This window comes from Lethenteron reissneri, chromosome 25 (assembly GCF_015708825.2).
Source record: "Lethenteron reissneri isolate LAM-NWPU_2019-01 chromosome 25, ASM1570882v1, whole genome shotgun sequence".
Taxonomy (NCBI): domain Eukaryota; kingdom Metazoa; phylum Chordata; class Hyperoartia; order Petromyzontiformes; family Petromyzontidae; genus Lethenteron; species Lethenteron reissneri.
The window spans coordinates 6652998-6675405 of record NC_083803.1 but is presented as its reverse complement, the minus strand read 5'-3'; the positions used below and the strand labels follow the sequence as shown (position 1 = coordinate 6675405).

The following is a 22408-nucleotide window of genomic DNA, read 5'->3' as shown; positions in this document are numbered from 1 at the left end:
AGTAATTGTACAAAAGGCAAATACAGTACAATATAAATCCAAAGGGTTAACACCTCCGGTGCCAGAGCTTTCATTAAATTAGTATGTGAGAAAGCTGAGTATTAATTAAAAGAACACAAACTCGGAACACCCAGGGGTGATGTCTCTTGGGACTCCTAACTGGATGCCAGTCTTTTCAGCGAACAACTCTGCCACGTTCACCTCGTTTGAGGGCTCGCCTTCAAATACCACCAGGTTTTCCCCAACCTTGGTAACAGACCTACAAACAACATGCAGGTTCCACTTCATGCCCTCACGCTTTATCAAAAACTACCAAAGGATATAGTTGAAAGGAAATAAACACAATACACATGACCCTCTGTCTGTATTTTTACGACAGAATATTTGGAAAGCGCGGACGGTGCGACCCACAAGGCTGGGGGTTGCAAAGGTGGCGTGGTGGGCGCACTTGGGCTTCACGACTCATGCTCCTCTTCACGTGTTTCACGGGTTTGTTTGCAGTGCATGTGGTGACTGCAATGAGCAGATGTATTTGTTCCCATTATTTATAAGCCCACGGAACTGCTCAATACAATTACTGTCCACTTCCTCAATGTGCAATGTATGCCATACTTTGCACAATTTTGGGACTTTAACTTGAAAGGTTCAAAAGTTGAATCATGGCACACAATAATTGGTTGCATGTTGCATTTTGTTTTGCTTCCAATATCTTTGGGCGATGTTTGATAACGTATTGATTACAATCTTTACACAATAATGTTTGATAGTGTTTAAAACTACTTCATATATGAATGAGACAGTCTGCTTATCTATTTTGTATATACTGTAAAATTTGCAGTTGCTGTCATGTCTGTATCTTCCTCTACGCTGCAGTTTAATATGAAGCATGAACATCAGGTGACACGGGATTAAGTATTTTAACAGCGCTTGCCAATTTTGAGATTCGGTTCTTCTTTAAACACCACCGTGAGACCCGTGGCCTGTGGAAATATGTAATATGAGCATTACACATTTACGGTTTTACATTTCATTGTATTTTAAACTGAAAACTGTGATAACATTCAGTATTAAAGGTCTTGACCTCTAACACTTATTTTTTCAACAGTATGCACTTAATAATGTAGAAGCTACAATATATTTCACTCGACCCAATTCTGTCAGGCTTGTATGTAATGATGGCCCGCATCCAGCAGTAGCTTGGCACACGAACAATTCTGCTCTGAACTGAATTTGTATTTTTAGTAGGGATTAAGGGTAAATTACCCTTTGTATTTTTTTATGGACAAAACATTAACATATATATGCGATTTAGATTTTATTTTCCAAGACAAAAGTTTTACAAAAATAAGTGTGATAAATGGCATCACAAAAACTCACTTCAATAGGCATTTTGGTAGTTTATGTCCTGTTGCACTGGTCTCACTGCAGTTCTGCACATCGTCACGTTTACACCACAGCCAGGTATGAGAGCACTGACACGGATATAATTCTAGATACAGCCAACACAAGACTACAGCTGGGATAACATACGTGAGGCGTGTGTGGATGGGTAAAACTATCTGCATGCGTGGGGGAGTTTTGGAAAAGATTTTGGCAAAACTAGCACAAAACACTCTTTTGCCTCATTCAAAGCTCTGCGCGACTGCAATTGGTATTGATGGAACTATCCACGATGTCGTTTGTGGTGTTAAAGAGGTTAGTGTTTGTAAAGTGGAGTGTTTAAAATCCCACCGCCCTTTGAGCTGGTTTCTTCCCATTGCAAGCCTTTGTTTATTTTACAGGAGTGGCAGCAGCCAATGAAGTTGTCTACTGATGGATGTCCCCCCAGCCACTTGCCCATTGAGGGTTGATGTAATACGTCAAGCATATGTCAGACACATACTCAAACGGTTACACAGGCGCAGCCAAACCTTTCTTTTACTGTTCAAACTATATTTAGTGATTTGCATGCGGCTCGTTATAAAAACTGTAAAAAGAAACAATGACTTGATTTGTCGTTATTCCTTTAAAACACATTTTAATTTACTGCATAGTGCTTCAGCCAACGACTGCATAGTGCTTCAGCCAACGACTTCCTAAAGTGAATGCATTGGGGACAATTGACTGTATTTAGAATCAATTACATCCACCCATGGGAACCGAATTAAGGAATACAGCTTCCATCACTATAACTACAGTAAAGTACAATTTTTTTAAAAGTAAAAACTTTCATCCACCGTGATTATATTTACATAATACTGTAATTGAGCCTGATACCATGCATGTTTTACACAATATTAAGTTCAGATGAAGCTACACACATATGTAGTCATGCTTTGTGTGCACACTGATGTGAGCACCATAATGCAGCAACATCCGTGGCACACTAATTCGATGCTCCCACATGGATGCTCCTTGCCTTTACCAACCCGCACTGACCAACGCGGTGTATGGAGGGCCTTGATCCAGCAGTGGATTGACAAAGGGCTGTGCATCTATATGTACCAAAAGTTTAACAAAAAATCATTGGCGAGGCAGATTTACCCAGGGCTTAATTTATGCCGGGTCTGTCTAGGTATGTCTGCACCTGACACACCACATCAAGAATACCTCTTCTATGGCTGTGCCTATCAGCCACGTGCCTCATGAGAACGTAAGCCCTAGATGACCTACACAACATTGAAAATATGGTTAGAAGTACTGTATTGTTTCTGCACATCACGTGCAAACGTTGCAAACATCACTTTTGCAGTGCTTTAAAGGTTCGTAACCAAAGAAAATATATTAAGAAAAATTCCAAATTTAAACTAACGCCAAGTACCACGTGGCCTAACGTTCAGGTAGTTAAATACTGGACTGTATATGCATTTCCCCACAAATACAATACAACTACCGGTATTTGTATGCATGCAAAAGTACTTAGTGGACATTGGGCAATTATTGTTAACCGTAGCTGATGTTGCCTGCCAGCTTGCAAAATAAGCCCTGGGAAAGCTTTGAAGATGACACCACAATTTAGCAATACGGTAAGTGCAATAAAAAAACAGGGTGAATCATGTTGCCTTTACACTGTGCTGTCAGTATCCCTGTTAACCCACACGGTTTACTGCTAATGCTGTGCAGGGAAATTGAGTTTACAGGTCCATACGGTGTACAGCCGTTTGAATTCGGGCAAAAAAACACGTTTTGTCTATTAGTTTGTGTTTCTCCCCTATGATGGGATTTTGTAGGATGAACGTTGAGATTTATAAGGTCACGGGGTGACCAATACGGTCTGAATTGGTCTGTAATAAGGTAGGCACTAATAAGGGGTTGACAATGATGTGTATGTATGTCTTAAGTGGTTAAGGATACGCAGCACTGTACATGTCTTTAATCGAGCTTTCACATGCATTAAACCACTTCAAGTCATGTATAGATCTTATTTCATGCGAACTATGCGACACGATAATATTCATTCCGTTGTAAGTTAAATCAATGTACAATCTCTGCCAACGCTACGCCCAAGATCAATATGACGAGTCATCCATTTAACAAATCCGCAAAAGAATAGCATAATGGTTGACCTTTAGGCATTAGCGTATTCTCACGTGCAGTTTAGTTACATAACTGAGTACATATGGTAAAATTAGATAATACTTTATTTACAGTACATACTGTTGCATAGCTGTCAACCCCGTATCAGTACCTATCTTATTACAGAACAATTCAGACCTTATTGGTCACCCCCTGCCCTAAAAATGTCAACGTTCATCCTACAAAATCCCATCACATCGGAGAAACACAGACAAAACACATGTTTTTTTTTACACATTTAAACGTCTGTACGCAGTATGGACCTGAAAACTCAATTTCCCTGTACAATAATACGGGTAAACTGTATGGGTTAACAGGTATGCGGTTGTACATTTGCTATTGAATACGTCTGTTGTCCAGCATAACGTGTGGCCAATTTTTACGGTAGAATATAACGCAAGTCTTTATATTGTACATTTCTGCAAAACGTGTTTTTCTACTTTTATAAAGCGGAACCAAAATATTGACAAATGTTGCAGTGAAGCTTGAAAGGCCATCGGATGAAGGGAGGCAGAATAGCCAGCCGTTATCGGAGTAGAAATATACTTCTAATTGTTCTAGAAGAGTTGTAGAGCTGACAAGTGTTTTATTTTGCATATATAATCCAGTCTAAGCTTATACAGTATATATAAAAAAATACCAACATGTTCGATTTTGTGCCTCCCAAAATGGGGTTGATTTTTGTTTAACTTGTAGCAATCCATGCCCCACAAAACATTTGTCTCTGGGGATGTTTGCCGAGTGCAGAATAAAAAAAAATACCTCCGATTTTAAAGTCCCAAATAAACAAGTTGTCAATTTTTCGCCCACCCCATCAAACGCGAGAGAATCTCGGTGGGCGAGGGTTGTTGGCACGCCTTTTGATGTTTTTCATTTGTTTTACTTAGGCCTATGAAAGTGCGTATCTGTAAAGGCTTTCAAAGGTTCTGAATGCATAATCGCATACAATTTCAATATCTTCACTCCCCCCCCCCAGTACGTTTTGAAATTAGTGTGACGCAAAAAAAATCGATATTGTGGCATAGCCCCGCGACCAATGTACTGCATTAGCGCCGGGAATAATACCAAAAAACCTTTTATGTTACTTCTTTAAACGTTGCGTGTCATTAACTCATTGAAACGAGGCTGCAGCATTGTGTTGTGGGTCGCAGCTCGAGGCAGTAGAAAGTTAAACACCAGACCGAGTTGGGTGCCACGCAGAGAAACATTCTCATGCTCCAATGTCAACACCGTCACGTGGCGCCCAGCGGGACGAGACCATTACCACCTTCACCAAAACGCAGGGGAGGCTCCATCACGCAGAGCGCATCGACACGGCAATAATTGCATTGTACAGTACCATAGCATATTATAAATATACTAAAACAAGCATTAAATACACACTATTAATTGTGTTAATGTAAAAAACGGTGGTATATAGCCACTAAAGTGAGTGGCCACATGGCCCGGTCCACCCCTCGAGGTGGGTTATAGTGGTCGCGCCCGGGGGGGGATGTCAGCTGACACCGGCCCCGGCTCGCGGACGGACGCGCCAGGCAGACGAGGCGTGCGTGGCCACGACGAGCGGCGGCGGCGGTGGCGGTGACGACGACAATAGTCTGAACGCGAACAAGAAACACCACCGATACGGGACCGTGGGCCTCTGCCGAGTCACCGTTGCACGCCACCCTTCTTTGTGGTCTCGCACGGGGCAGAGCGTGGCCATGGCGTCAGTGAAGGTGGCAGTGCGGGTGCGGCCCATGAACCAGAGGTAGGCGGCGTGGGCGGTGCGGGCTCATCCCCAGGTACAGCTCGGGTCAAGCCTTGTTCCAGCTCGGGTTAAGCTGAGATGGTCAAGCCTTGTTCCAGCTCGGGTTAAGGCTTGTTCCAGCTCGGGTCGAGCCTTGTTCCAGCTCGGGTCAAGCCTTGTTCCAGCTCGGGTCAAGCCTTGTTCCAGCTCGGGTTAAGCCTTGTTCCAGCTCGGGTCGAGCCTTGTTCCAGCTCGGGTCAAGTCTTGTTCCAGCTCGGGTTAAAGCCTTGTTCCAGCTCGGGTCGAGCCTTGTTCCAGCTCGGGTCAAGTCTTGTTCCAGCTCGGGTTAAAGCCTTGTTCCAGCTCGGGTCGAGCCTTGTTCCAGCTCGGGTCAAGCCTTGTTCCAGCTCGGGTCGAGCCTTGTTCCAGCTCGGGTCGAGCCTTGTTCCAGCTCGGGTCGAGCCTTGTTCCAGCTCGGGTTAAACCTTGTTCCAGCTCGGGTCAAGACTTGTTCCAGCTCGGGTCAAGCCTTGTTCCAGCTCGGGTTAAGCCTTGTTCCAGCTCGGGTCGAGCCTTGTTCCAGCTCGGGTCAAGCCTTGTTCCAGCTCGGGTCAAGCCTTGTTCCAGCTCGGGTCAAGCCTTGTTCCAGCTCGGGTTAAGCCTTGTTCCAGCTCGGGTCGAGCCTTGTTCCAGCTCGGGTCAAGTCTTGTTCCAGCTCGGGTTAAAGCCTTGTTCCAGCTCGGGTCGAGCCTTGTTCCAGCTCGGGTCAAGCCTTGTTCCAGCTCGGGTCGAGCCTTGTTCCAGCTCGGGTCGAGCCTTGTTCCAGCTCGGGTCGAGCCTTGTTCCAGCTCGGGTTAAACCTTGTTCCAGCTCGGGTCAAGACTTGTTCCAGCTCGGGTCAAGCCTTGTTCCAGCTCGGGTTAAGCCTTGTTCCAGCTCGGGGCCAGACTGTCTTCACTCTAGATTATTGATTTCCCACGTGTAAGTCCGTCTTCGATCCAGCCCAGGGATGGTAGCCGAACGGAGGCAACGTGCCCGAGACGCCGTCCACGATGGAGATGGAGCGACGAGTTGAGCCCACGCAGGAGCGAAGTTGTGCTTGGAATCGTGCGGCAGTGAGAAACGATCTGCGGAAGCTTTCGTCTTAACGATGGATAGATAATGATGAATGACAAGTGAAGACTTAAGTCCGTTTAAATTAACAAAACTCGACTCTCCCAGATATCCATCAGTATTTTATGTAATCGTAATTGGAGTGAACTGTTAACATTCACCAACTACTATACAGTAACTTAGTAGAAAGTTACTGTAAAACGGAAGTGGAAACTAGTGCCCGTTTCATTTAGATCACAATTATTATTGTTACGTGGTACTTCAACGTGCCATGGTGATCAAAGGTCAACACTGACAATGAATTACAGTACTATCAGGGGCCACGTGTTACCTCCTGCAATAACATTTACAAACGGTCATTTTAATCAAGGATAAGCTTCATCGATGTAACAACATGAAAAACCCTTGTGTTGCAATTTACATTGTTCGTGTAATGTTTCCACGATGTCTCTTAATTTAGATTTTAGATCAATTATTGTTAATCTATACAGGGCACTTGCTGCCCAGTATTTCCTATTTCACAAGTCTACCTCGATGGGTGCAAGAGTCATTGGTTCAATAGGCACTTTGGAAGGCACTTCAGTATGCCTTTATCGTTGAACAGCCCAATATATTATTCACATGGCTCATTTTACACATCTAACCACATTAACCAGAAATGTTGAATAGCTCAATGGAAAGTGTTCCCATTTACAGATTTATTCTTCCTCTTAAATTGTATTGTTATACCTTTATTATAGAGCTACAGTCATCATTGATATGTGTACTGTAGATGGTTAAGATACATATTTGCACAATTGATATGGAATGTATTTTAAAATCTTGCATATCTTATAGTATATTACACGTAATTTGTGATGTCTAAATGCGGTAAAATTATCATCTCAGCTCATCTATTGCCCTGTTGCATATGATGGTGTATTTTGGAACAAGGTTACTCGTTTGTTATCATCAACACACATTTTCTTTTCAGAGAAAAAGGCTTGGAGGCCAAATTCATTATCCAGATGGAGGGCAAAAAGACTGTAATCACTAATTTAAAGGTGAGTATTCATGCTAGACACGCCAAACTACGTTACATATTGTCATACAAGTTTCTACTGCGTAGGTTTTCAGGGTCGTGCTGTATACATCTCCCGATGTTTGGTATGATGTCACTTGATGAAGTAACTCCCCAACACGTGAAGCGAAATGTTTGACAATTATACCGTGTGGCGGTGCAGTATACAACGCGAAAACACATGCGGAGAGCTTCCATGCATATTGAACGTTTTAATTGCAAATATTTGTTTTGCGTTATTAATATATTTCTGCTGTTCATTTTGCTTTTAATCTGAAAAGTGTTTCTGTGTATCTTTTCTAGACTCCAGAGGGCAGCACTGGAGATGTGAGCCGAGAGAGGTTAAAGGAGTTTACTTACGATTACTCCTATTTTTCTGTTGACAAAAGGAGCCCCCAATTTGCTTCCCAGGAAATGGTGAACTTTCATTTTCATTATATTATGGCTGTGGTTATAAAGAAAATAAAATCGCAATTAAGTATATTAAGACAAGTATCCATATACAGTAGTCCCTCGGTTAACAGTGACATCGGTTAACGGTTTTTCGGTTAACGTTTCGCCTACCCCATAGGACCCCATGGTTTCGACTAATATTAAACGGTATGTTTACGACAATTTCACCCAATCCAAGTGCTCGTTAAGTGAGGCTGAACCATGCCCTCAGCCAATCAGCGACGCCCATTCATGAGCTTTTAGACCTCGACTGGCTTTGTTTACATTATAGGGAGTTCGTTTCCAGACGTCTGTTGGTAAAGTCTATTTGTTCGTAAGTCCAACTTTACTCCTGTCGATTCCAAACATGTTGTACGGCATGTACACTAAACACAGGGAAGGATGTAAATGCCACTGGTTCTTCATCTTCTGCAGATGTAGATGCCACCACCGCCATCTATTGCGCGGCGGTTGAACTTACAACTCTTGGTCCAAACAGGCAACTGGACATACGGACAGGTTTGTTCGTATCCCTGAAAGTTTGTAAGTCGAATATGCATAATTAGAGGAGTCCCTGTATACGTTTTTATTTTATTTTTGGCAGTGAAAAACAGCTCTCTTGCAGACTTGGTGATTTTTACGTATTTTTTTTTATTATAAGTGAATTCGATTAAGTTACTTTGGTTAACAGTAGCTTTTGTGGAATGGATTAAAAACGTTAACCGAGGTACTGCTATAAATAAGCTTTACGTTTTGCGAACGTACAAGCTTTCTAGTTAGAATGTAATACCATAAAACACACTTTACAGTCAAAATCTAGTAAAAAATTCAAGATGATAATATTTGCTTTGTTTAGGTGTATAAAGACATAGGCATGGATGTACTGGATGCTGCTTTTGAAGGATACAACGCTTGTATATTTGCATATGGACAGACCGGCTCTGGCAAGTCCTACACAATGATGGGAAACCCAGTAAGTGCCCATTCCTGCTACTTTGGACTTTGCAGATAATGCTTTGAGGCTTTTCTACTTGATTTAGTTTGCTGTTAGAGGTCTTTCATTAAAGTTGAGCTAATTGTATTTGCATTTCCCTAAGCTATGCTTTGTTTTGTAGTAATTGCAATATGGTATGACAAATTATTTTTAATCTTTAATCCTGCTGCATGTGTGCAGATTGCAAGCGGATTTTTTTCATACTTTGGCATTTTCCTGCATCATCGGCAATTTACGTATAAAGCACAAGTTTTCTCATGGTTTCTTTTTTCTGGCATGTTTTTCAAAAATGAAATCAGGGAGACCTTGGGTTGATTCCACGTATATGTGAAGGGCTGTACAGAGGCGTGAGTCGGCATATTTCAAGCGGAGCTTCATATCGCACTGAAGTTAGGTAAGTTACGACTTCCTAGTTTTATATGCAACTCCACCCGGACACGATTACAAATGATTTGTATATCATAGCAACAATCCGCAATCTTTTTATGACCACATTGTGCCCTTAGCTACCTGGAAATCTATAATGAGCGAGTGAGGGACCTTTTAAGGAGAAAATCTTCAAAGAGCTTCAACCTCAGAGTACGAGAACACCCTAAAGAAGGTCCCTATGTTGAAGGTTTGGTTTTTTTTCATTCCTACGTAAAAGACTGTTGACAAATTTGCTTTAAACCACTGATATGAATGGATTCTATTCTGAAAACAAGTGTTTTTTAAACATTCCAGTTTCCTGTAACTGCATTCGGAATGTAATATTTATATAGTATTTATATTACTTAATTGAGTAAATCCACAAAGCACCATAGCCCCCCTATTATAAAACTACTGCAGACTATGCTTTTCTGTGATAGTGTCTTTGTGATAGCTTTGTGATACTCGAATGACGCAGATGCCAAATGTACTAAGGGTTTAATTTGAATATATTTGGTGAAAAATTTCGCAGATTTGTCAAAGCACCTTGTGCAGAACTATAGTGATGTGGAAGAACTGATGGAAGCTGGGAACATAAACAGGACGACAGCTGCCACAGGGATGAATGATGTCAGCAGCCGCTCTCATGCCATTTTCACCATCAAGTTTACACAGGTTAATCCTCAATGATGACTTAATTATGAATCAACTTTTTCCCTTTGCATAATAATGCATATTTGTACTTGATATATCATGTTCAAACGTTTACATTAATTCCTGTTGCTTTTTCAAATATAGCAAGTATGAAGCAACTGAAATGCAAAATGTGTTGGTGTTTTGAACATAGGTGTCAAGTAATAATTGCACCATGACTGAGCAGTGGTTAGCACATTGCACTGTTAACTCGAGTATCTGAGTTTGATACCCAGCCATAGTTAACATCAATGGCAAGTAAACTCTGAACTCCTTTATTTACCCCCACTGATAAGCAAGCTGCAATATGGTCGTACTCCTTCAATGACTAAGATGGCATCTCTGTTTAAGTAAATACATTGAGATATCAATAGTTATTACACATAATGCTTGTGTTGTACATACAACCCAGTTGAGCATGTGACTAGTCGTTTGCTGCATTCCATGCCAGGCCAAATTCGATGCCGAAATGCCACGGGAAACGGTGAGCAAGATCCACCTGGTGGACCTGGCTGGGAGCGAGCGTGCTGATGCCACCGGGGCCACAGGCGTACGGCTCAAGGAGGGAGGGAACATCAACAAGTCTCTCGTTACGCTGGGCAATGTCATCTCCTCGCTGGGTAAGGGGACTGCAGGGGTTAGCTACACACAGTGTTGTATTACATGGAAGCAGAGAGTGCCAACCATGTGGTTATGGTGTCTTATATCAAATTGTTTTTATAATGACCTGAAATATGATATCATAAATATGTATTTACAGGTACATGGTTAAATAATGCCCACACTCCACACAGCACAGAGATGCCCTCATTCAGCAGTTGATTGACAAAGGGTTATAATTGTCATGATTATTTTCTGTTATATATATGTTTACAATAAGTTACAATCATTTTAGTTTTGAAACGCGTTTTGGGGCATAAGGGTGATGCGATGGATAACACACTGCATTATGAAGCCAGCTACCTAAATTTGGTTCCTGGACACGGCTAATATTGGTGGCGAGTGATGTCTAAACTGGTGCAGGGCCCACCCTTTAATTTTATCAACCTGCATTTACCCTGTGTGGTGACGTATGCTCAAACAACAATCGTGACCGATATGGCATGGGGAGTATTTCATGCAGCAGTAGATTGGCAAATTACTTTTAAATAATGTTTTTATAAAAAAAATTCCTGAAATTATGTTTGATAGATCAGCTAATGGCCATTCATCAATGCGAACAAAAATCATTTTTTGACACCGTATAGAAAGATTATCTTGGAAAAAAAATGTGCCTTTCTCTTTGTACCAGCCGACATCTCCTTGTCCTCAAGTTCTCCTCAGGGAAGAAAGAAACAAGTCTTTGTGCCTTACCGTGACTCTGTGTTAACGTGGCTGTTGAAAGACAGTCTTGGGGGAAACTCCAAGACCATAATGATAGCCAGTAAGTGGCATTACTCACATTTCTTGCTTTCCCACATTGAAAAATGACATGCATCAATATTTACTTGTTTTTAACTAGATTGTCTGCTTTTTATGTTTATTTAGAAACTCGACATTCGTAACTAACATTACACTCAAAAGTATATAATATAGGTGACGTTTTGGGCAATGGCTCTCATTTGCGACACATAAAGATGCCAGAGAGGTAGCATTGTGGTTGTGCATCACTGGCAATGCAGTATCACCAAAAAATGTGTTACATATATTTAGGTATACTACTATTGTGTAGGTTTTTGCGGTAGTGCTGTGAATGCCTCATGTATTTTCAGGTTGTAACGGGTGTTGTTGGGCATGTTGTTTGACGTTTGGCTCGATATGTTGAAGCTCCCAACACACAGTACAACCGAAAAACACACTGGAGAACTATAACTACTGTTTACCGATATACATGCACTTACTTTTCTTTACAGCAATCTCACCGGCCGATGTCAACTACGGAGAGACACTGAGCACACTTCGCTATGCAAACCGAGCCAAGAACATTATCAACAAGCCAACTATCAATGAAGACTCAAATGTTAAGCTTATTCGAGAGCTACGTGCAGAGATTGTTCGCCTTAAAGCACTCCTCACTCAGGGAAACCAGGTGTGTTGACTGTTATTTTAGACCTCGCATTGATTTGTTTTGGTGATTTTCCAACCGTCTCCGGTAGTAAAACTTAAGGGCAGAAGTTCCTCGGGTAGAAATTCCATTAGAGAACACTTCGCACAACACAAAACGCACCCGTTATAACGTGGAACTCTCCCGTTATAACGCGGCTTCTGAGCGGTCAAAGACGAACTACTTTCTTGACCTGCGTGGCTGAGCGGAATGATACAATACACAGAATGATAAAGTAACGCGGCGGCGTACCCTCAATTCTTTGTCCTGCCATCTTACTTTGTATACATAGTATCTCGCCAAACTTTATCGTTGCATTGTTTATGGGGAAATTGTGTTTGCTTAACTGCGGAACTTTTCCGGGAATGCCTCTACCGCGTTAAACGAGGACTTCCTCGTTTGTGCCAAGCAGTAAACTGAAAAATATAACACACCAGCTATCATGTAAAGTATTGCCTCTTTTCATACAAGTGTAATGGTACACTTTAACCCGTAAGTACAATAATGTGGTTATCGTGCACAAATCTCTCATTTACAGAATTCACTACTGGATTCACCCACGGCACTAAGCATGGAACAAAAGTTACATCAAAATGAAGCTCGTGTAAGTGTGATGTCTTTTCTGTGTTAAACTTGGTGATTTAAATGTACAAGATGTAATAAACATTAATGTAAGCAAATACAGTGGCCCTGGAACGATGCATTCATTCCTTGATATTTATTTTTTAAGTTCATGATCCAGTGCAGCAGTTGCGCTATGAACATGGCAGCCTGAGTTGGATTTCTGGCCACACCTAGCATTCATGTTGAGTGATTTCTGAACAGGTCCTGGGCTCCCCCTTGACCAACCCACACTGACCAGAAAATTGAATTATGGTCAAACAACCCCCTATGACCTCCACAGTGTGGGGAGGCCTTCATTCAGCAGTGAATTGACAAAGATATGTGACGTTCATGATACATGCATAAAATTGTGTCAATCCATATATGTTTATATGAAATAATTGTTTGCATTAAACCACGAGAGGCTGCTACATTAAGCAGTGTTATACGAATATTTGTATCGAATCGTGACCCTGAATCGTACTGCAGTTTATCAACCTGCAAGAGGCAGATCAATACACTCCTCTAATCCAATGATTTGTTAAATGTATAAAGAAGATTATTTCATACACTTTTGTATTATAATAATCATGTTTTTTTTTTATTTTAGGTTGAAGAACTCACGAAAGAATGGACAAATAAGTGGAATGAAACACAGAATATCTTAAGAGTAGGTGTAACAGTACTACATATAAAGAGTAACAATAACACCAATTTTCAGAGTACATAACATGGTTCAACACAAAGCATTTTTTTTGCATTTTTTCTGCTATATTAGCATAGCCATTGCCATAATTAAATAAACCCTTTATGCGTTTTTATTATAATGGAAATAGTTAACCAACCTATTAGGTTGTTGGTACTTAAATTCAGTGGAATATTTAATTAGTACGTATATATTTTTTTGTAATAATTCTAACTTTGACTTTCAGGAGCAAACTTTGGCCTTGAGAAAGGAGGGCATTGGAGTTATTCTCGACTCCGAGTTGCCTCATCTAATTGGCATCGATGATGACCTGCTGAGCACAGGGATCATACTCTATCACCTGAAGGTAGGTGTCTGCGGGGTTTTTAAAAATACAATTTGTTACATACTATAATGGTCATTTGGGTTGAGTGCTTTTCATTATGTAGCTCCATAATATATGTGTTGTATATTACAGGAAGGAAGGACATTTGTTGGGGTAGATAATGCGGAAAACGAGCAAGACATAAGTAAGTGACTATGCAGTCAATTTATAATTCTGTGATGCCGCTACATGCACAGTCATGTCTGTTGTTATATGTACTTGTGACATTTAATGTTTTGTATTCTGGTTTCCTCAGTCTTGCATGGTCCAGACCTTGAAAGCGAACACTGTGTGTTTGAGCATTTGAAAGGCGTAGTCACCCTTGTCCCTCGTGACAATGCCCTTTGCTCGGTGAATGGAGTACAGATCCGTCAACCTACACAGCTCAGCCAGGGTAACTAATTAGTTGTGACACTTGTTTGCACATGTATTTATCACCATACATTTTAAATGGGTCAAAACGCTTCACATTTGCCTCGTTCCTCACACTGCTTAACTGTGCTGTGCCGTTAAGTCCCATGGTGTTTTTCCCCTTAAATTCTTATAATCTGTTTTTATTCAGGAAATGTGTTAACTCTTGTTGATAATAGCTTAAAAAATGTAGTTTGTTGCTGGCCCGCTTGGCATTTTGCGCCTTTGAGGATGTGTTTAATACCGAGATATAATAACAGATGCAAGTACAATGATGCATGTATTTGGAATTATTAAGTACATACATTAAAAGTACTCTGAAAGAGTAGAGTAGTGATATTTACCTATAATGTAAGTCAATGTTTGTGCTTTAGGTGCTGTCATCCTGTTAGGTCGAACAAATATGTTCAGATTCAACCATCCCAAAGAAGCTGCAAAACTCAGAGAGAAAAGGAAGGTTTGTCTTCGTTGTTTTTAATGGATAATTCTGTTTTAAAAGCCAGCTTTGTAAAACGAATTGAATACCATTAGTGCCATATTTACCTAGAACGTAGACTGCATAACTCAGCCTTTTATGAAGTCATAAAAAAGCGTTTTTACTGAACATTTTGGAAGCTTTAATATGAATGTGAAAATACTTTTTAAATCCTTTATATTAAGATCGCTTGCTTGCTTGCGTGCTTGCTTGCTTGCTTACGACCGTGCAAATCTTTCGGTCGTTTTTTAACCCACTTCCCGTGATCCAATCGAGCTGACATTTTGCACACAGACTCGTTGTGCGAGACAATGAATGTTCGTGAATTTTTTTTTCCAAAATTATACACTCTTTAGGGAAAACAAATTAAATATTTAATTACCAATTGCTTAATACTGGCAGACAATCATCTGACCCATAGGTGGCAGCCATCTCAAGCCAGAGGATGAGAGGACTCTAGCCGCCACGCATATAAAGGATTTATACGGGTTATACTTGTTACTTGTGTCAAGGACGGCAGATGCGGCTCTGCATTACAATATTTTGCAGAGTGGAATACTGTCAACACTCGGGCTGTCAATGACTGACCTTACAGCAGTTACATGTCTCCTTTTATTTGAATATATTGCAGAGTGGATTACTGTCAACACTCAGCCTCTCAATGACTGACCTTTCAAAGTCATGTGAAAACCTTTCAGCAGTCATGCTCTATAACCCTGGGTAAGTATTACAGATAACTTCTTGCCTTCTCAGCTTAACTGGCTGTAAACTGATGAATTGCAAAAATGTCGAAGTGTTTTGACAAATCCTTTAATTATGCTAAACTTTTAGATTAATGTACCCGTAAATATGAATTTGTTAATGTTACATTTTACCTTGCTATGTATACTCTTTGCATGTAAACTGACATCACTGACGCCCGATGTATTGCAGATTTATTTTTCTCTTACCTTTGCTTTGCTTTACTTCCTTTTGGCAGTCTGGACAATTTAAGGAGGCCTTTATTTGTAAGGTAGATATAATATGTTCGCATTAGTTGTGTTAAATTTATTTTGGTTTACTGTTCGACGTAAGTTAGTGTCAAAGTATGTTTTTATTTACATGGAAGACTGAACTGTTTATTTCTACGTAAAGAAGCTTTATCATAATTAAGTTGTAAAGCTGATGTAGAACGATTAAAATGTCCAAAATGTACAATTATAAATTGCAGTTCTGAAGTAACTTGTGCATATTGGGTAAACAGTCCAATAGCGTGTGTTGCCTTTGTAGTAATTTAGCTGAGAATAGTGTTGGTTTGAAAACGCATAAATACCCAAGCCCCTGCCATGTGTACCATTTAATTTGTCTCTCTGCCACTTGCTGGCATGAAATTACATACTTGGTATTGTCTATTGCCCTATGGTCAGTGGGTCAACATTCTATTCACTCCTTGAGAAGAATGGACCCGTAGCCAATAATAATTCGGACGGTGAATTACTAAAGAGCCAGGCACAGAAGCTGTGAGCAATGATGTGTAAGAGGCTATATTTTATGTGGCCGTCTTTTGTCACCAGGCCCAGTACTTATTGTAATTGAAGATGTCCACACGAGCACCCTCGGTAGCTAAAGGGAGGTTGCGTTTAACATAGTTATCCTGCTGTGCAGGTTTACACATTTTGCTGCCATTCATTTCAACATTGCTGAGACATTGATTTTTAGTTTGCACACTTATTTTTGTTTAGCCTTTGCTGAGTGTAAAACGTAAGCAAACAAGGGTGCAGTAGAAATAAACAGTTTCCCTTGAGATTGCATTTTCTCATAGTTGTTTGCAAACTTGTATTTTTTTATTTTCTTGATCTACATTTTGTTATGAGAGTGCTCATAAGTCTTTGTCATGGGATGCTGAAAGTTGTGTTTTATTAATCCGTTAAGTTGAACAACCTTTCCTGGTGTACACTTTCTTAAGTTATTCAAAGATGCATATCACGTCTTATTAATTTGTTGATATTACATAATGAACATTAATCTTGTTTAAATACGCAAATGTTAATATTTAGCAACTAAGCTCTTTGTATGACGTTAGGCTTGAATTTGAAAGGAAACACAAGGAAGAAATGGAAAAACTAGACCATAAAAGGTTTGTGACTACTACATTATAATATACATATTTAACATTTCTCACTACATTTATCAACGGTGTGTGCCTCGTATTCATATGATTTGGTACCTGTTTGTGCAACACTAGGAAAGAAATAGTGGAAATGGAACAGAAGCACAAAACTGCAAAGGCAGAGCTGGAGAAAATGCAGGAGGAGATGGAGAGCCAGAGGATGGAAACCCAGAAGGTCCAGCTACAGATAAAGCGGCAGGAGGAAAGCCTGAAGCGTCGTAGCATGGACATTGAGAGCAAGTTCAAGGACTTTTTGGTTGAGAAAGAGCTGTTTGAGGAAGAGAGGCAGAGAGGCAAAGAAGAGATGGAGTTACAGCGGCAGAAGCAAGAGGAGGAGATCCGCACAAGGGTGGAAGGTGAGATGGAGCAGCTGAAGGAACTACATGAGCATGAAAAGACAGCCCGGGTGGAGATCCTGCAGGAACTAGAGAGGCTCAAGAGGGAGAAGGAGCAACAGAGTGCAAAACTTGAAATCGAGAAGAAGAGATTGGAAGAGCAAGAGCTGGAACAGCGAGCCCTTGTGGCGAAGCTTGAGATCGAGTTGCGGGAGAAGCACGAGATGATACAACTTCTAAAGAGAGATGGACACCGCAGGGTAGAAGAGGAGAAGCTCATTTTGGAGGAAATCAGGACAGTGCTTCTGGAAGCTAAAGAAAGTAGCGACGGTAACAGCGAATGTTTGGAAGATGTCCTCAGCGCCAAGCAGATGTATATGGATTTAAAAAGTAGGCAAGTGCAGACTTTGCTACTTTTGGAATCTGAAATGTGTGGGGAGCGGGAAATGCTTGGCCTTGAGATTCAGACAGAGCGAAATGTCCTGGTGGAATTAAAGAAAACATATCAAGATCATGCGATTCATGACGAGCAAAACGGATCTGAAACGGCAATGTTGGTAACGTCTGAAATTTCTGCGGAAGAAGAGAAAATGCGACACTTGGAACAGAGGATTCTTGCAAAGGAGAGGCAAGTAGAGTGGTTGACAGGACAGCAGCTTCCTGCCATAATTGAGGAGAGGCAGAGGGCCAGTGAAATCCTGGAGCGGGGGACACCAAGCCTGGACAACACCCTTTACCAGATTGAGCGGGAGCTGGAGGAGATTGATGACAAGCTTCTGCAGCAACGTGCGAGCCGTGACCAGCTGCTACAGCTGCAACAGACCTACGAGTTTACCACCAACGTGGCTCGCCAGGTATTCCCCCTGCATAATGCACAGATGCAATTGAATTACATTTTAAATTGTGATGTATGCAGTACCAAAACACCTGAGATATGGGAATAGTTTTTCCTCGTAATCCTAACTGACTGAGACATTATACACGTCATATATTTACTCCAGAAAAATGCGGTTGGCTTTAAAAACTTCCATGACCAATTCACGCAGGTGTTTATGCTTTTAAAGCTTGTATTTTGTGAAGGAGGATTTTTTTATTTACGTCAATTTTCTTTTGCGTTAATTGCAGGAAGAGAAAGTCCGTGAGAAGGAAAAGCAGATATTGCAGTCGAAAGAGAAGCAGCAGCAGGAGGAGCTCGAACAAGCCGTGACACGACTCATGCACAAGCACTCGGCTCTGCAGCGCGTCAAGCATGAGGAGCGGCGCCGGCTGGAGGAGAACAAGCGGCAGCTGGGAGGACTGTCCGAGGGTCAAGAAGCTGGCCTGTGTGCCAGTCTGGAAGCCCAGGAGAAAGAGCTGCAGCAGGATGGAGATCGGTGCGTCCTGGTATTTGCCATCTGGGAATTGGAAATAATGAAAGAAGCTTAACTCGCAAGTGACTTTTTGGCCTTTCATATTTTTCTGTGAGTGTTTAGACTGGAGCAAGAGATGCAGCAGTTGAAGCTAACCATCCGGCAAAGAGATGATAGCCATGTGAGAAGTGCCAGCTTTTCTGAGGACAAGTTTGCATCCCTAAGCAGCCCCCTAAATGACAATGCCAGCCCCATCAAGGCACACTCGCCTTCACTTCTTACTGTGGGACGAGAAAGGTGTGCATAGTCTGTCTTGTATACAGTGTACTTTACCTCCAGAATTGTACTTGGCAGAGCGTCGTGATATGCCATGCTTTTAGCCATTACACTTACATTACATGTATTGTGGGTAAATTTAGTTCACTCATCCTGTCTTTATTTGTGTGTCTATTAAAAAGACTTGCTAAGTGCCCTTCGGCATGTACAGTGAATAGGATGCTAGCAGCACTGAACCACATGGGATGGAGATAGCGTGGGGGGTCTTAATCCAGCAGTAGATGGACAGTGGCTGATACTGATGAAGTCAATGTGCTAGTTGACAAATTGAATACAATGTTTATGTGCGTGCAGTATAGCTGTTCTTTTTTTTTGCTGCCGGTATCCTATTATAATTGGAAATGTGGGTCACTGCATTTGCTCCTGCAGGCTGAACTCGGTAATTGAGGAGGAGGTGAGGCGGAGACTGCATGAGGAGCAGCACAGTACCTCCCTGGCATCTTCCCCCGAGCCAAATCAACAGCTTGACTCCTCCTGTTCCACCGATGGCTCAAAGGCAAATGCATAATTATCCTTATACCTGCTCGTAATTAAAATTCATCGCACTGGATTGCTAAAGTGTAAAATACGTAATGCACATTGACTCTGTAACGACCCTTGTTGGGTATTATTGTGTTTGTTAGGAAGGACCACGGGTTTGTCATGTTGATTCATTTTAGGTCGTCTATGGTATTTTGTCATTGTTCCAGCATTTCATGTCATGATGTTTCATATCAGTTTTGTTTATGGTCTCATCAGACAGATGAATTGTGTCAAAATGGTACTTTTTCAAGAAAAATGAAGTATGAGGTATGTCATGGGCAGTTAACAATATTGGTTGTTTTTAAATTATCAACACTTAATTTCACGCTAATTTAATTGAACCATTGAATATGTTTCATGCCGCTTGTTGAAATTTTTTTTAAAAGGAAAATGTAGAGGGTTTTGTCCCAATACGGTAAATGGCTTGTAATTGTAATTCTGCATGGTGCATCATTTAATCTCATCAGGAATTAAGTACGAATACAATCTATAATTGCAATGCTCGACATCTTGGGTGAGTAACCATGCTCATTGCGTACAGCTTACTACATTCAGTAGGGAATGAGAGTTTAATTATGCATCTGTGTGCAAATCCAAAAACAAAGAGAGATTTGATAGACAAATGGATATTCAGTCCCTCAATTTTGGTCATGAAAATAATCTGTTCCCTTTATCATTCTAAATTCTCAACTCTAATGAATGCAGCTTCGTGTACTCGTTTCGATTTAAATATAATACATTGCATATATGACTTGTTAGAGCTTTGAGTGCATTGTCAATATGACCGTGCTTTGGTGTGATATTTTATTTTAGTAAACTATATTGTCCCAGGATTAGCAGAACAAAAAAGTATGTCCTTAACTATTTATAAATGTACCGCCTCTTGTAATAGTTTTTTTCACACGTTTGCGAATTGTCTTTGCACAGAGAATATTGTCTAGACCTCTGGATGTGGACATCTCCGCTGTGAAAGAGCCACTAAAAGTTTCAATTCCACGTTACGTCCTGCGTGGTCAGGGAAAAGCTGAGCACTTCCAGTTTGAAGTAAAGGTACTTCATTTTCATTGCAAGTTACTTGTATGTCAATGCCTGCGTTGTTACATTTATAAGGTTGCAATAATAATAATGTGACCTACCTGTTACAATATGCATACAAAGTGTCTTCAACAAGCCTGGAAAGTTACAAAGCTCGTCAAATTATCGTCATCAGCGATTAAGCCTTCATGTGCAATATTTAAGAACTATGCAAATGTATGAAAAGAGGTTGTGTTGCATGTGGTTGACTGACTTGTGTTGCAGGTCACGGTGTTGGGGGAAACGTGGTCAGTTTTTCGACGATATAGCCGATTTAGAGAAATGCACAAGCTCATGAAAGCTCGATATCCCGAGGTGAAACATTAAACCTACACGACATGACTAGTTTCAGAAGTAGCTTGGTATATTAACATCACGAAATGAGTGAAATGCTTTGCAATATTTACGGTCATTTTCTTCACTTGTAATTTGTAACGTAATGCAGCACGTAATGAATATCATTTATCTGCACTGACCTATGGCTGTTCTGTCTTGCAACTAAATAGTAAAGGAATAACTTTGTTACTGATTATAATTTGTGATTTTTATTTGTGTGTCTTTAATTAGGGTTGTAGAATGTTCGCTTTGTTTTCAGGAGCTTATCTGTTCGTTTATGAAAGCACGTGTTTTTCCACTAGGTGGCAGAATTGGGATTCCCTCCGAAGAAGCTGTTTGGGAATAAAGATGAGCGAGTAATAGACCAGAGACAGGCCCAATTGGAGGTACCGTATACTTGCTTGTCATTGTTAAGTATTTATTTTGTCACTTAGCTACGCGTGAGGTTGTGTATATTTTCAACATTAGTCATAATTTTATAACATGTATTTATTATATTTCAGTAAATAAGGCTTCGAGCAATCCTCTAGGATTGTGATTTAATTTGAAGCAAAACATAGATAATTATTGTCCATGTGCTGTTTTTGTTTTTTCAAAGAAAATACCATAATGTTGTTCTCCATGCTGCAGACTTACTTGCGGAACTTTATCGCGATCATGCTGAGAATCCCAGAGTCACCCCTGAATCTGCAGACGGCAGGAGCGACACTGTCCAAGCATACAGTGTGTGAGGCAGTATCCTTCTTTAGGAAAGGCGTCTTTGACTCGAGCAGCCATGGGACAGGATGACGTTGCTAGGTGTGTTCGTGGCCTCTGAAAATGTATATATGTTAAATATATTTAAGGTTTTGAAGAAGAAGAAAAAAGTACTCTTGTCGGCACTTTCAAGCCATCTCAAACCTAACGGGCTTCCTGTTCAGGCCATATCATTGAAGGTCTGAATTCCTCCGTGCAATATTCTTGCGAACACTTTTTGTATTCTGTACAATGTTGACCCCAGGTTACCTTGTATGCTGTGGTCTTGGTTAACAGTTCTCAGAATTTTTGTTGTGTTCTGGTTAATATGACGTGTGAACGCCTTAAGAAGAAATATTGCTTTCTTCTCTGAATGTGGTTGTGTGTTTCTGCCTGGATAAACTTGCCATGTGTCTTGACGTTACAAGTCGTTTTTGTATAATACAATGTAAATGCTGACCAAAGGGCAAGCAGACTATTGGTGATCACTTGAAACTGTAAATATACGTCCTTCATTTAGTTCAAAGAAAACATTTTAACTCGCAATTGGAAGTGTTGCTGGTGTGATGTATCGGATAAAAAAAAAACACCTGTCGTGAATAGCCCCGAATGAAATATATATTTGTGATCTTTATGTAGGTCGTAACTTACCTTTTTCTTTGCATATCATGCATCTTCTTTGAAACATATGTGAGCTTGCCTGAGAATTTAAATGATACAAAATGAAGTGGCATATTTATAGGCGACCTAGATTTGTTAACACGAGTATTCATGTAATTATTTTACCTGAGAGCGGAAGGCATTTTCACACAGGAAAAAGAAACAGTAATTACTCAGATAATCTTAGCAATTTTATTTAAATAAAATAACCTCAGTTTATAAGATCAATGCTGTATTTTGTTGAAGTAATTTCATGGAATATTTACAATAAATTTATATCATTTGA

At 40.6% G+C, this 22408-nt stretch overlaps 2 protein-coding genes across 13 annotated transcripts in view; one reads left to right on the top strand and one right to left on the bottom strand.

Moving 5' to 3' along the window:
• Window positions 1-7956, bottom strand: part of LOC133347112 (axin interactor, dorsalization-associated protein-like) — a 20297-nt gene extending 12341 nt beyond the window's left edge. For 3 of the 9 annotated variants that reach the window (XM_061559082.1, XM_061559081.1, XM_061559089.1), the window contains exons 1-2: window positions 7818-7937; window positions 122-259 (exon numbers count right to left, since the gene is read on the bottom strand). The gene's annotated coding sequence lies outside the window, so the exon portion shown is untranslated. Of the gene's footprint in view, window positions 1-121; window positions 260-931; window positions 981-1377; window positions 1431-7817 lie in introns of all 9 variants that reach the window. The other 6 variants (XM_061559087.1, XM_061559080.1, XM_061559090.1 and 3 more) reach the window with 4 other exon arrangements.
• Window positions 5054-22408, top strand: LOC133347111 (kinesin-like protein KIF16B). 4 transcript variants are annotated; one of them, XM_061559077.1, is made up of 29 exons: window positions 5054-5305; window positions 7371-7440; window positions 7761-7874; window positions 8746-8862; window positions 9183-9277; window positions 9390-9499; window positions 9824-9966; window positions 10436-10604; window positions 11276-11407; window positions 11877-12052; window positions 12606-12671; window positions 13281-13340; window positions 13603-13722; window positions 13834-13885; window positions 13997-14134; window positions 14526-14608; window positions 15258-15346; window positions 15606-15638; window positions 16689-16742; window positions 16851-17964; window positions 18236-18483; window positions 18583-18663; window positions 18712-18756; window positions 19165-19291; window positions 19534-19584; window positions 20245-20367; window positions 20617-20706; window positions 21030-21113; window positions 21358-22408. In XM_061559077.1, exons 1-29 carry the CDS (start codon window positions 5259-5261, stop codon window positions 21514-21516), a joined length of 3990 nt encoding a protein of 1329 aa, XP_061415061.1. In that variant the 5' UTR covers window positions 5054-5258; the 3' UTR covers window positions 21517-22408. The 4 variants fall into 4 exon arrangements, with proteins under 4 accessions (XP_061415061.1, XP_061415062.1, XP_061415059.1 ...); XM_061559075.1 differs by having other exon boundaries at window positions 5055-5305; window positions 18583-18756; XM_061559078.1 differs by lacking the exon at window positions 19534-19584 and having other exon boundaries at window positions 18583-18756.